Source organism: Nuphar pumila, chromosome 6 (genome assembly GCF_984573655.1).
Source record: "Nuphar pumila chromosome 6, dmNupPumi1.hap1.1, whole genome shotgun sequence".
NCBI classification, from domain to species: Eukaryota; Viridiplantae; Streptophyta; class Magnoliopsida; order Nymphaeales; family Nymphaeaceae; genus Nuphar; species Nuphar pumila.
In genome coordinates this window covers 122,645,469-122,660,448 of record NC_143254.1, presented here as the reverse complement: position 1 = coordinate 122,660,448, position 14,980 = coordinate 122,645,469, and the positions used below count along the sequence as shown (strand labels likewise).

Genomic DNA, 14,980 nt, shown 5'->3' with positions numbered 1-14,980 from the left:
CGATGTATGGGGACCGGCTCCGGTAATGTCAAAAGGAGGATTTTCATATTATGTGATCTTTGTGGATGACTATACTAGGTTTTGTTGGATCTATTTCCTTAAACATAAACATGAAGTTTTTTCAACCTTTAAAAGTTTTCACATGATGATTTCAAATCAATTGGATGGATGTTTAAAAATCTTTAGGTCTGACTCTGGAGGAGAATACCTCTCAAATGAATTTAAGAGTTATCTTGAAAATTTTGGTATTCTTCACCAAAAATCTTGTCCGAAAACCCCTCAACAAAATGGGTTAGCCGAACGAAAGCACAGGCACATCATTGAAACAACTAGAACTTTGCTCATTTCTCAAAACATTCCAAAAAATCTTTGGGCTGAGGCAGCCCTTACTTCTGTCTATCTCATAAACCGACTCCTATCGAAAAATTTAAACAAAATTTCTCCCTTTGAAAAACTGTATGATAAGGAACCTGATTATAGCAAGTTAAGGGTCTTTGGGTGTAAATGTTTTGTTTTCACTGATAAGACTGACAAACTTTCTCCTAAAGCCATTCCTTGTACCTTTCTTGGCTATTCTGAAACCCAAAAAGGGTTTCGTTGTTATGATATCAAAAGTGACAAATTGTATGTTTCCAGAAACGTGAGTTTTTTGGAAAATATTAGTGGATTTGAACGTTGTGACCCCCATAATGAAAATATGGATTATTCTTTTTTATTTGATTTACTGAATAAGGACGATGATACTAGTGATAATGAGTCAGATCAAAGTAACCCAAATGAATTTGAAACTGAGGAAAACATCTCCTTGCCTCCTTCGTCACATCAATCTATTGAATTACCTAGAGACCCTATCACCTACTCTCATAGAGATCAAAACAACTTTAGGAGTGCTCTTGACAGATATAATGATGCCAGTTCCAGTGCCTCTCAGAATGAAGTGATCCCTCGTAGAACTGAGAGAAGTAGAAGGCCTCCTTCTAGGTTCATTTCCTATGACTCTTTTTCACCAAGATATAGAGCCTGCCTTAGTGCCATCCACTCTTATATAGAACCTAGAAATTTTGAAGAAGCACGAAAGTGCCCTGAATGGATTAATGCCATGGACAATGAACTTGAGGCTCTAAGAAAAGCCAAAACCTGAGAATTTCAAAATCTTCCTAAAGGCAAGAAAACAATAGGGTGCGGATGGGTCTTCAAAGTAAAAACTAAAAGTGATGGATCCCTTGAAAGGTATAAAGCTCGCTTGGTTGCAAAAGGATATAGTCAAGAATATGGTATTGACTATGAAGAAACTTTTGCTCCTGTAGCTCGTATGGTCACTGTTCGATGTCTTATAACCGTTGCCTCTATCAACAAATGGAACATCTATCAAATGAATGTGAAAAATGCATTTTTAAATGGCGATTTAAGCGAAGAAGTCTACGTGGATGCTCCTCCTGGAATGAAGACTCCTAAGGGAAAGGTGCTTCGTCTTCAGAAAGCACTTTATGGCCTAAAACAAGCTCCCAAGGCTTGGTATGATAGATTTAACTCTGTTATGATTGAGAATGGTTTTTCCTCTTGTTTTACTAACACTGCTCTATTTGTTAGAAAATCCAATGCAGGGATTGTAATTTTACTTCTGTATGTTGATGACATGCTCATCACTGGGAGTGATTCTAACGGGGTTAAAAGTATAAAATCTATCTTAAAAGATAAATTTGAAATGTCTGACTTGGGTTTTTTAACTTATTTTTTGGGAATTGAAGTGACATACTCTCTTAGAGGATATTTCTTATCTCAAACTAAGCTTGCTTCTGAGATCATTGACAGGTCAGGTATTACAGATGAGAAGCTTTGTGAAACTCCTGCGGTAGTAGGAGCAAAGATGAAAATTGATGATGGAGTTCCCCTGTTGGATCCTACACCCTACAGACAGCTTGTAGGATCTCTGATGTATCTGAGTATTACCAGACCAGATATATCCCATGCAGTCCATACTGCAAGTCAGTTTCAGCATGCGCCTACATTCGTTCACATGAGTGCCATCTTACGGGTCGTAAGATACATAAAGGGTACTCTAAATAAGGGAGTTTTTCTGTCCTCTTCTTATGACTTAAAATTGATTGCTTATACTGACTCAGATTGGGGAGGTGACCCAAATAACCGTCACTCCACCACTGGTTTCTGTGTGTTCTTAGGAGACTCACTAATTTCGTGGAGATGCAAGAAGCAACAAAAAGTGTCGCTCTCCTCAACTGAAGTTGAATATCGTGCCATGGCAACTACTACCATGGAGATTGTTTGGATTCACCAACTGCTAGAAGACATGGGGATCAAAATTGAAGGACCCACCAAGCTATGCTGCGACAACAAGAGTGCAATCTACATTGCAAAGAGTCACACCTTTCATGAGCGGACTAAACACATCGAAATGGACTGTCACTATGTTCGTGAAGCATATATCCGAGGAGTTATTGATCTCCCTTATGTCACGTCCGAATATCAGTTGGCAGATTTCTTTACTAAAGCCTTGTGCGCTCCGCGGTTCAACTTCCTTCTTGGCAAACTTTCGGTCATCTTGCCCTAAGTTTGAGGGGGGGTGTTAAATTATGTAATCAAACTTGTAATTTCGCATATATATTTTATATATATAAGGTAATACATATACATATATATAATATATGTATTTACCAATTATATATATAAAATATATATATTCCTAGTAAGGGTAGTTTAGGAATTTTACACATATTCTTTTTCGAGAATATGTTTTTGTATTTATTTTCTTTTTCTTTTTACATTTAATGCATTGTACTTGCATTGGGAGGGGCCCAACCCACTAGTCGTTGGACCCCTCCAACGGTCACATTTGTGACCGTTGGAGGGGCTCCAACGATTATGTGGAGTCCCTCCCAAGGCCTTCTCAAAGCCCTATATATATGGGCAGCTCCTCTTGTATTTTCTCAAGGGATTTGGGATTATAGCCCAACCTCTTTAGTTGTTTATGAATCTTATGAGTGCATTTGCACATTTGTGATTCGGTGTGTTGTGCTTGTTGTGCACAAGTTTCTTGGGTGTGTATGTTCAAACATTTGTTCTCAAGGTTATTGCGTTATCAACTAAAGTATCTTGTTGAAGATACTTTTACAAAAATTGATTGGAAATTTTGAGTTTTCACACAATACAATGGTTGGTAATATGATTAGGAAGCTGTTACAAACCACTTTGTTGAAGTTTTCAGGTCTTAACATGCCATTGCTGACACGGGATTTCATTTATTTCAATGTTCTAGTGGGAATACTTGCTTGCTTATGTGATAATCTGGTCGTGCCATTTCTGATTCATTCCATGTTATTTTTGTATTCCTGGCTCTATCTCATACCAAGTCCCTGATCATGTAACTGAAATGTCTACCAAAGTAACAATTTATGTAACTGAAAGTTTTCACGGCAGTTTATTTTTTCTTATGCTCTTGAAACATGGTCCATGTATAGAACCATTTGAAAAGTTTGTCCACAAGTAGTTAGTAATGCTGATTTCCCTACTGTCATTTTTGAAGAGGTTGCGGATTTACCAGCAAAGCTGTGAAAATTTTGAGAGCATTGTGCATTCCTATACATCTTGTTCATATGCATGGGATGAACCACACTACCCTCATCGGCTTATTGTTGAGGTACGTTAAATCTTTACTACTGCTGATGCTATGGAAATTGTTCTTGTGGTGTCTGCTGGCACTGGTGTTCATTCATTATCCACTTATAGGTACCTGGGGAATGTTTTGTTGGATCATACAACATTGATGATGTAAGGGAGTATGCACCGATACACATACCGACGCTTGAGGTGAGTTACATGGAACTTTTCCTTACAGACGGTGGGTTGCATATATTACAAGTAGATGTACTTTAAGTTGTTGGATAGTAGTGGCTTCTTGCATAAAGTAAAGAATATCAATTTTATGATTTGTGTATTAAAAAATAATAATCAATTTCTTAGTATATGTCAACTTGTAATGTACAAAATGAATGCTTACTTCATGAAGTAATAGGGAAACTTGGAACTTTAGCTCTCTTTGTTAGCTCAGTGATCTGCTGATTGTTTTCATGCGAATGAATAGTCTTGGGGTGTGTCTGTTGTGAGAATTTATTTCTTAATTTTCTACTTGCCTTGCTATAGACAGACCAATTTTCCTTGTTTGTAGCTTTACCAATCAAATTCTTTCACCCAACCATTCAACACAATCAAGTCATCCATCTTTTTTTTCTTTCTCTCACTGATAAGGTAATCAGAACCATGTTCTGCCTTTAGTAGTTGGACCTAGTAAACTTTTGAATTTTCAAATTCTGGACTTGCAAATAACTTATTTCACATATAAGCAAATACTTCTCAGTTATACATCTTTCGTTTTCTTTCCGATTTCTAGATAAGCATAACATTACTATTGTTTCTCCTAGTATTCCTCTAGCAATATTTTGGCATCCATCATCCAGAGATTACCTTTAGCATCTTGTGGCAATACACATTATGATTTGAGAAGATGCTGTCAAGCTCAGTCAGTGTTGGAAAGTTTTGTTGTATATTGGGGGGTATTTCTGTCATTTTTGATGTATTTGTCTTAAGTGACATTGTATTGTTAAGTGAATGGTATTTTTGTACCACAATATATATATATATATATATATATATATATATATATAGAGAGAGAGAGAGAGAGAGAGAGAGAGAGAGAGAGAGAGTAATGCGCTCCATAAGCCCCCTTTTGCTCATTAGGTCTCGTTAGGACCCTTCAAAATTCTTAATTTTTAGTATTTTTCTCACATCTAACACCATAGATGTGAGATATAGGTTTTGTTTAGTGAGAACTAGCTTTTGGATCGCTGGAATCTGACCTGTATACTGTTTTTTCCAGTGATCCAAAAATCAATGGCTATAAAGGCACCAAATTTTCCCGGATCATAAAAATACATTTTTTTGTCGGAAAAAAACATGATCCAAGATTCAATTCCTACTAAATCGAGTATGATAAACTTATCTTGTGGTTCAGATCTATAATAAAATACTTCAAACTATGGGGCCTAATGAGACCTAACGAAAAAAGAGGGGCCTAATGAGACCTAACAAAAAAAGAGGGGCCTAATATGTTCAGTTCTCATATATATATATATATATATAGGTGGTAGCTGCCTACCACTTTTAAAAAAATCCATATTTTATATATTTTAAATATACATTTTCTTCTTTTTTTCTTTTTTATTTGAAAAACTTTTCTAACTGTTTCTTTATATTTTATTATTTTTTTGTTATCTATGTTATTATTCTTTAGAAATTTTCAATTTTTTAGAACTTTAGAGATGTTCCCAAGAAAAACCACTTTTTTGAAACAGCTCCTGAGAGACACCTTGCCGAGAACAATACTGTTGACTATAGTTTCATGTTTGTAAAGTTCTTGTTCTAAAGGGTGTTGTGTAGGCTTCGTCGATGCCTAAGGATCCTGATCAGCTTGGCTTCGCCTATCACATTTTGCTGATAGATATGGTGTAAAAATTCAGATGTGCCTTTGCAAATGATTCATCGTTCGTGCACTAATTTTTTATTATTATCATTTATAAATACATATATGTGCATAGTCATAGATATCTAGATACTTGTGTTATCTGATGTGCATGCCAATATTCATGTCAAATATTTATAAATGCTCACTCAAAGAAATGCAAGCACAAAAATGTGCCTTTATTGAGCATACTCGAATGTTGTGTGCAATCCTCATGGTTTTCCTTTTGCCAATCATGATTATGCATACACAGTCATATGGTTAATATTTCATCAGTTGTGCATGTTTTAGGTGATCCTCTTTATGCACTAGCATTCATAGCATGTGAATGTGATTATGGTTGATGATTTTCTGTTTATGTCAAAGCTCGTTATTATGTATAATTGCCTTAGAACTCGTACACAATCAGTTAATGCTCTTGTAGGATGTGAAAGATTTTCATGTTTGTGCCTACAATGATTTATTTATTTTTTCCTTTTTCCAGAAGCCTGAAAGGAGATTCTTTCTCTCTGTCCATGCTGAAGGAGCAATCAAGGTGGACTTATGCTTTTATTGGATAATGACATTAATAATGTCTGATGTATAATTACTAACTGTGTTCATATTTCTCTACAGGTGCTCAGTATCATGGATTTAAAGTTTCATTCTTTGAGTGATATGAGGGAACCTGGATTTTATGGCTTTATACGCAAAAGGGGGTTTGAACAGAAGACTGAGAAAATTGACTTCAATGAGAGAATCACAGTGTCCGTCCCTTTCATAGGAATTTCATTGGTAGATTCCACTCAGGTGTGATGATGTTTAATTTGTAGTCTTTCTTCTACAACTTGAAAGAAAAAAAGGAAAAAAAAGGATAATCAATAGTCAACTATAAGAAAAGATTTCTTTAACTTGATATAAATTTCTATTTATGGTGGGCCTTGAACTTTTATTCCAAAATATTACTTGGATATGTATTCAAGTAATGACATATTGTTTCCATATATTGAGCTAAATTTATGTTTTTGTCTGCAGGAACTTATTTTTGCATCTGCAAGGGAATTTAAAATTGAAATATTGCAGAGCTTGGAACAGCAAATGTTATATGTTCAAATTTCATCTTTGCAAATCGATAATCAGCTGCGGAGCACTCTCTGCCCTATCATTCTTTCTATTGATCATGAAGGCAACTCAGTTTCCCAAAGGAAAAGTGAGGGTGTTTACCGAACTATGAATGAGAAATTAAGTTCTTCACATGATGGTCCATGTGAACCAGTTTCTTTTTTAGCGGCAGCAAAATGGAGAAATGATGACAATTCACTGGTTTCATTTGAAAATATTAATTTAAGGTAGTTTCTTTTTTATGATGAACATATTATTGTACTTGTATGGCAGTCATAGCATATTTATACTGACTAAGAAATGACAAGAAGACAAAGAAGTTATGGGTATGCTAAGATGGATGTCTAGGATTACAAGAAATGATAAGATTAGTAATGAATATATCAGAATGTAACTTGGATCCAGACTAATAAAAAGTTAAAATAAGTGAATGTTGTTTAAGATGGTTTGGACATGTTGCACAGTGCCCTATTACGGCTCCTCTGAGAAAGGTTTAGATGATACAAGTGGAAGGAGCTAGGAAAAGAGGAAGACCACTGATGACTTGGAAGGAGACAGAGGCAACATGAAGGATTCTAGAGTGACTAAAGCTGTAGCTTTAGATAGGAAGGAATGGAATAATAAGATCCGCAAAGTCGGCCCTTTGTAGTTGGGATAAGGCTTGATGATGTATACTGGATTACTCTGTAGCTTTGCAGTGTCACTTTTTATATGTTTCATTATTTAGATCACATGCCATTGTTTCCTTTTCTCTTTCCTTAATGGTGTCAGATTTGGTGATTTTGCACAGAAGTTTGGACATCTTTTTTGTTTTTCTTTTCTGTGGTATTGTTGCTGAGATTGCAACAATTTGTCACGGTAATTCTTAGATATTTGTCCTTTGGTGGTTACACTATGTTTTACAATATGATAAAATTCTGGACATAGTTCTATTGCTTGCTCTTCTATGTTTAATTCTCTTGGTACAATCTCCTTTTCTTGTGCTTCTTAACATCTTCAGCAGTTTGTCTTTACATAAAGACAAAAGTGACCATAGTCAACTGTATGCTCGAAAAACCTCAGCAAAGATGCCAATCATGTCAAACTTGGAGTTAATTTCACTCACTTTACAAGCTCCTTTTGTTGGAATATCAGCTAGGTGATCTCACCAACACTCATACGTAGTTGATAATACTTTGAAAATCTTCTGCCTAATGGCAATCCATCTTTGAGCTAATGATAGTATGGCATATTATTTTTTTCATTGGAAGACATAATTTGCTGCAGTTATTTTCCTTAGTTGCTGTTGGATTTTATTTCTTGTATATACTTTGTCATTTTCCTTTTAAAGATTTCTAAGTGGAACCAGATTTGCCTCTACTTGCAGATTGGCACCATTACACATTGAACTTGAAGAACAAGTTCTTTTGAGATTGCTCGATTTTATTAGTATTGTGACATTGAGGCTGCAGGCCAGTAGCAGTTTAGAATACAGTTATGTGATACAAACAGTTAGACATGGTGCAGGCAAAGTAAATTACCACAATGGATATGGTCGTGATTACCACTCTGTGAAGTCCCAAAGTGCAGGGCATGTGCACTCTCTACAATCATCTAGCTACCTGGAAAGTCAAGATATAAAGTCATCTTTACCATCTGTAATTCCGATTGGAGCTCCATGGCAACAAATTTTTCTCTTAGCAAGAAGGCAAAGAAAGATATATGTGGAAGAACTTTATGTTTCACCTTTCCGGTTGACTATAAGGTTAGTAGGCTTTCTTAAGTTTGTCAAAGTTCCCATCATAATTGGTATTGAAGATACAATTTCTTAGATAATTTACTCCTCTGCTGGAGCATTTTCAAGTTAATTCTTATTCTGTCTTAATAGATATACAAATTAGATATGATCTTACTTACTTTTTTCCCCTCAAATCAACTGACTCATTTTCTTTCTTTTCAGTTTTTCCAGCTCTCCATGGATGCAAAAAGATGCTTTTAAGTCACAAAAGCCTCTCGTTCACCTTAGAAGCAGTGGCATTTTGGTGTGTATATATTGAAATTATATTTCAAAGCCAGTCTGGACAAGAACTTGTTTTTTTTTTAATAAGCAAACTTCCTTTTCATTCCTCCATGAAGAAATCTGTCAGTCCATCAGTCTAATGAGTAAAAGCCTATTTATTAAAATGGTGGTGGATGTTAAAAAAGAGAAACCGGTGGTGGTCCAACCTCATTAGAACTAAATATGGGACACCCTAATAGTTGGGTTTTGAAAGTTTGGGGTAGAGTAGGATCTGACATCTTGAAAGGCTGGGTAGGGTTCTAGAAGAATTCAAGGAGAGATACAGACATTGGAAATAGAGAACTGACAAAATTCTAGATTGACCATGGTCTGGGAAGGTAATCTTGCACATAAATTTCTGTGTCTTGAATAGAAACAAAAGTTGTACAGCTTTTGATTGAGGCTTCAAGGTGGATATTAGTTTGATACTTGGGGAAAATCCTATTTTGGGAAGACTTTGTAATTTGTGTAATGGATGAATTTTCCTGAACAGAAGTTGAAGACAAAATATGGAACTGTATTAGATCTGGTATATCTTAATCTGATCCTGCAATAAATCACTACTCCATCACTACTGGTGTCATTTTCTGGAAAAAGATAATTTGGTGTTGAGGACCCAACCAGAGTGTGAAGAATCCTTGCAAACAATCAAGTTTTCAAATAACTTGATACTTTAAATACTCAAGACACAAAATAAATGCACAGTGTTTATAAGCTTTACACCACAAAAGAAGTGCAATACATGCACAATGTTTATAAACTTTACACTACAAAAGAAGTGCAATAAATGCAGTGTTTATAAGCTTAAGGAGACAACTCCTTACTGTAATACATACTTGCAATGGGCTCACATAGCCCTTATTTATAAGCATACTTAAAGAGTCGTTGGGCTATTCCCAACGGCTCTTATTAGACGTTGGGAATCAGCCCAACGTCTATCTTTTTTAAACTGTGTACAAAAATAAGAAAAAATAAAAAGGAGGAATTACATCAGTGGCTGACTGTTGTACACTGTACACAGATATTACATAAAAAAAACAAAAAATAAGAAAAAATAAAAAGGAGGAATTACAATCATATTCAAAAACATGAATATGCGTAAAATGTAGAAATGACTAAAATACCCCTGCAGCTAATACATTGTCTTATGAATTACAATTTAACACAGAGATGGTACTGTGGCCCAGAAAAACTTTCAAGGATGTTATTTTTGGATTGGTTATGCTTTAAGGATCAGGAATCATTGTTTCACTTGTTTTGGAAGTGCACTTTGTTCAGTGCATTGTTTAAGTTGGCCTGGACAGTTTAAAAAATTTTGCAGGGATGGAATCAGATCCCTTAGTCAGGTTATGCTATCTAAATGGTTGTAACATTGGATGTGCGGGTGGAAGTAGCGACATGCTCTTACATGATGGCATCCTTGGCAGGAAAGAGTCAGATAAGGTGTTTAGGGGTTTGGAATCTTGGCCACGGATCATCCATAGGGGTGCATCAGGCTGAAAGTACTGCTGATTTCCGTCTTGCATTTTTATTTTCTACTTTGTTTTCCCACCCTGGGGAACTTCTCTCCTGCTGTTTGTTTTTCTATGGAAGTTTTTCTTTTCCTTTATAAAAATTTGGAGTCTAGGTAAGATAATTTCTAGTTGCATGACCTAGTGATGCTGCTTTACTTGATAGAGAATAGAACTCATAAAAAGTTGGAGTCAAATTGTCATTTTAAGGTATAACTTAGGTTTTGAGACATTAAGGCTGCATCATCTACTGTTTTGCTTGAAATTTTTTTGTGGCCATATTATACTCTTGAAGTTTTCCTTTTCTTACAGAATGTCGAACAGAGTGAGCTATTCTTCTGTCTTGTTTGGATTTTTTTTTGTGATAATTATTTATATATTTTTTGTTTGTTTTTGTTCTTTAACAAGACCAACCTTAAATTATGTTGTTGTACATGTGTGCATAAATTTTCCTTGCTATTCAATTTCAGAGGGTTCTTATGGCTCTTGTCGATATTGAGGAAGCACCTGTTTATCTTAGACAGTTGACTATCACGCATCATTTAGCTAGCTGGGAAGCTATCCAAGATATTCTCATTAGACATTACACTCGACAGTTTCTTCAAGAGCTGTACAAGGTAACTGCATGTCAAATAATGTGTGCTTTCTCAAATAATTTGTAAGACCTCTTGTCAGGAGTACCTTGTCTGAATTATTATGTTCTGAGGGGAAGCTGCAGCAGTTCATTGCATATCACCCCTTTTCTCTCATTTACTTATTCATGAATTTACGTAAAGCATTGCTCTTGATACATGTCTAATCTAGAACAGATTAAATATGTTTAGGCCAGTGACTCGTTTCCAATTATACGTGATTGCTTTTGGTGCAACTATGTAGGATTAAATGGATCGTGACTTATAAAACCATGATTGCTTCTTTTTCATGTATGTATGTGTGTATGTGTTGTACACATACACAAACACAAAGTAACACATACACAAACACAAAGTATATCAGTTACAACAACAGGATTTGTTGTTCCAACGATGTCATTTTCAAGTGAGGGGAGATAAGCTACAATACCATTAGGAAATTTTCAAAAATCTTTTTCTTGTCTTGTAAGCCATATTAACTCCTTTGGCACAATTTCAACTGTATTATACTCAACGGGCTGCCACAAGCTCAACCATCTGGGGTTGAGGTTGTGCTTGCAGTTGAGCTTGTCACGTGGGAAAATGAACTGAGCTGCAAAAGGGGCTTGGTCATGATATCAGCAATTTGATCCTTTGTGTAGATATATAAACCTCTAAATAAGTTGTACAAAATACAATCAATTCCGATGTGTTTAGTTCGGTTACAAAAAAGAGGATTAACTATGAAATAAGTAACCCACTGTTATTGGCACACCCAGGGTTTGCTCTATGGCTAGGTGTGAACCAGATTGTGCGAGCGTTTCCCGGACATCTTGTGTTCAAATCCCAGTGAGAGGATTCCATGGATAAACGATGGATGTAGGTACCTTGGGGCCGATGGTACCTGGACACTCCATTTTTCCCTCCGTACCCGTGTCGACACACGTATCCCTGTGTTGACACCCGGACACACCATTTTACCTTCTGTACATACAACTTTGTATTTAATTTATAATTATATTTTCAGTTTATAACTTTATATTTTCAGTATATAATATATATTTTAGATATAACATATATATTTAGATTATATTCAGTTTATTTTTTATTTATGTGGTATTTAATATATATATATATATATAGCCGTGTCCTTGTACCCATATTTTTTGAAATTTCCATGTCATACCCTCCTTAGCCGCACCCATACCCATATCCATACCCATACCCATACCCGTACCTGTACCCAGGTGGCATAGCTTAGGGGTTTTCACCTAGATTGGAATGGTTTCGCTTGAGAGTGTTCCTTATCAATCCCTCTTAGCTCTCTCTCTCTCTGTGTGTGTGTGTGTGTGTGTGTGTGTGTGTGTGTGTGTGACCAAACTCGTCAAAATCTACATGTGTGCATGTGCGTCTGTCTGTGCATGCATGTTCACAATCGATCTGTGTGCTTGTGTGCATGTGTATTTGTTTGTGTGTGCATGTTTTGTTGAAAATCAAATAACCCAAAATCCATGTATAGTCCAGTCTAAATATGTTAAACCAACTTTGACCAGATCTATGTCATGACTACACAGAATGAGGTCTGAAATGGGCCGACTTGTATGACATGGTGGTCTTGTAAAAACTTGGACGGTGGGATTTGGTTATATAGTTATTGTGCTTATATTTCCAACTTCAAACTGCAAAACAATGGGGTAAAGCATGCTTGAGGATATTTATATGTGCATTGACATATACATGCTTATGAACTCACCAACACACAAAAAAGTAATCTATGGGTACGTTTGATGTGCTGGACGAATGCTGCCTGGATATACAGGTGGCGTTCTGTCCGGAATGTGCCAGTCGCACACCAACAACATGGGACAAAGTGGGTCCCTGCAGGGACCGCTTTCTCCCTGCATTTCAAATGCAGTACACACCGCTCGTGAACCGCTTTGTCCCCCGCATGGTTTTGTACTGGGATTCAAACATGACTTATGAATTATAAAGATGTTAAAAATATTTCAAGATTGAACTACAAAGGTAAAACATGTTTCAATATTAAGATGCTAAGAGAGAATGTGTTACATTAGTAATATAATACAAGTGATCCCTAACATACAACCTAGGATAAGAGATAAACAAATACAAAAAAAAGTATATTTTTTAACAAGGGTAGTGTGCCGGTTCTCATCTTAGCTGGATTATTGGTCTCAGACTTGTGTTCTTTGGGTTAGGGCTTTATTCTTGAATACCAGTCATTTCTGTTTGTCTGCTTGTATTGCTTTACCTTTTGCTTCTGGTCACTTTTCTTCCACTGCAAGTTCTCTTTCCCTCAAAAAAAAAAAGAGGATGACTATGTTAAGCTTGAATTTTCCAACAAACTCTACCTTTTTGGTGTCTTGGTATATCTTTCTTTTTCATGCATCCCCACCAGGGACATTTAATTCTGTTCCATTTTCATTGTCACCTTATTCATGTCATGACTAAACACCAAAAAAAGTTTCATTCTTCTACAGTGTTTCAAATGTGTTAAACCTGTGGAAGGAGACCATTCTTTCCAACCAGATTATGTTAGAAAAATGGCTCCTTTGTTATGTCCTCTTTTTCCTGTTGGCATGAGTGTATCGAGTAATTTGAGTAATCTGAAACTAAAAGCATTTATTAAATTGTGTTTGTTAATTTGATGATACCATTTATGCTTGTTTATGCAAAGAGGTTATTTCCAGTTTACTTGGTCCCTGCACTTTTCCCTGATGTGTGTTCACACCTACAGTTGCTTTAACTGCAGGTTTTTGGGTCTGCTGGTGTTATAGGGAACCCTATGGGATTTGCAAGAAATGTTGGGCTTGGTATCAAAGAGTTTATCTTGGTTCCAGTAAAAGGTGTTTGGCAGGTATTTTAATGTTCATGCAGTTCTGGCTGTCATTTTTTGCTTCTAGAATCATGATGTTGTGGGTTGATGTGCTTTAATATTTATATCATTGGTTTTGCAGAGTCCTGGTGAACTATTTAAAGGAATTGTATATGGTACTCGGAGTCTTTTTGGCAATACCATTTATGCAATAAGCAATGCGACAACACAGTTCAGCAGAGCGGCTCGTAAGGTAGTTTCCTCATGCAGAGTTGTAAATATGTTGTTTAACCATCTTATCATGCACTGCTCATAACAATAATCTATTCTGTAAGCAGGGTGTTGTTGCTTTTGCGTTTGATGAACAATCTGTTGCAGAGATGCAAAGACGGCAACAGTATCAAGGATCACATAGCAAGGGCATACTTGATGAAGTTTTGGAGGTTTGACCCCTTTTCCAGCTCACATGGATGTGGTGATCTCTTTTCAATGGTTACACTTTTATACATGTTTGGTGGTGCACATTTGTATTCTCAACATAGTGACAAAAGTTTAGAACAGGAATTTACTGCCTGCATTTTTCTTGTGAGATTTTGGAAAATTTTATTACTCTTGCATTTTTTCGCGAAAATCTCATTTAAAATTAAATAAATCAAAATTAAAAGATATAGGGCAAAATTGAAAATAGAAAAAAACATACACATTGAAATCTTTATTTCAAAACTCTGAATAAAAGTATTTTACATTCCACTTTTCAAAGCTTTATTATTAGAAGATGTTTTGTTTTCTTAATGAATTTTTACCTTCCAAAATTTGATTATGGAAATCATCTTTTGTTGTTAATGTGTGTTTGAGAGAGAGAGAGAGAGGTAATGAATTAATTTAGTAAACAAGTGGTATGAAACAATTTAGTTGCTTAAAATGATGTACACCATGCATGCATCTTAATTGATTCTAATTTCTAAAATGGTTAGCTAGGGAAGTTTTTGTGAAAAAATTCCAGTTAGAAAGGGAATGAACCCATTGTTCTCTTTCCTTTCCTGAAGAAAAATAAAAATAACTTTTATTTCATGTGGTTCCTTTTATTATTTTTTTTGTTTTTATTGTAATTAATAAAGTCATTGAGGGTTCTATGGTCATAAGATCATAGAGATGTTGGGGATCTCCAACGGTCACAAATGTGACCATTAGTGGCTCCCAACGTCTCTTTGTGGGAGCCCCCAGTGGGCTATCACTCTCTCTTTTTGTTGTATAAATAGGGGTGTTTTCTCTCTATTCCCTTATGCTTTTTACTAAAGCATTTACTCAATAAATTGAATATATTTTTTATCCTTTTGTGTTGCCCTTTGT

General features: G+C 35.7%; 1 protein-coding gene across 4 annotated transcripts in view; it reads left to right on the top strand.

The window, feature by feature from the left end:
• LOC149836000 (vacuolar protein sorting-associated protein, putative (DUF1162)) overlaps nt 1–14,980 on the top strand; it is a 208,730-nt gene that overhangs the window by 164,001 nt on the left and 29,749 nt on the right. For 3 of the 4 annotated variants that reach the window (XM_090008902.1, XM_090008901.1, XM_090008904.1), the window contains 11 exons: nt 3,542–3,655; nt 3,745–3,825; nt 6,018–6,068; nt 6,149–6,322; nt 6,548–6,861; nt 8,001–8,378; nt 8,574–8,655; nt 10,654–10,800; nt 13,568–13,672; nt 13,773–13,883; nt 13,969–14,073. In XM_090008902.1, coding sequence (XP_089865028.1) covers nt 3,542–3,655; nt 3,745–3,825; nt 6,018–6,068; nt 6,149–6,322; nt 6,548–6,861; nt 8,001–8,378; nt 8,574–8,655; nt 10,654–10,800; nt 13,568–13,672; nt 13,773–13,883; nt 13,969–14,073 — 1,662 coding nt within the window. Of the gene's footprint in view, nt 1–3,541; nt 3,656–3,744; nt 3,826–6,017; nt 6,069–6,148; nt 6,323–6,547; nt 6,862–8,000; nt 8,379–8,573; nt 8,656–10,653; nt 10,801–13,567; nt 13,673–13,772; nt 13,890–13,968; nt 14,074–14,980 lie in introns of those variants that run through there. The other variant, XM_090008905.1, reaches the window with a different exon arrangement.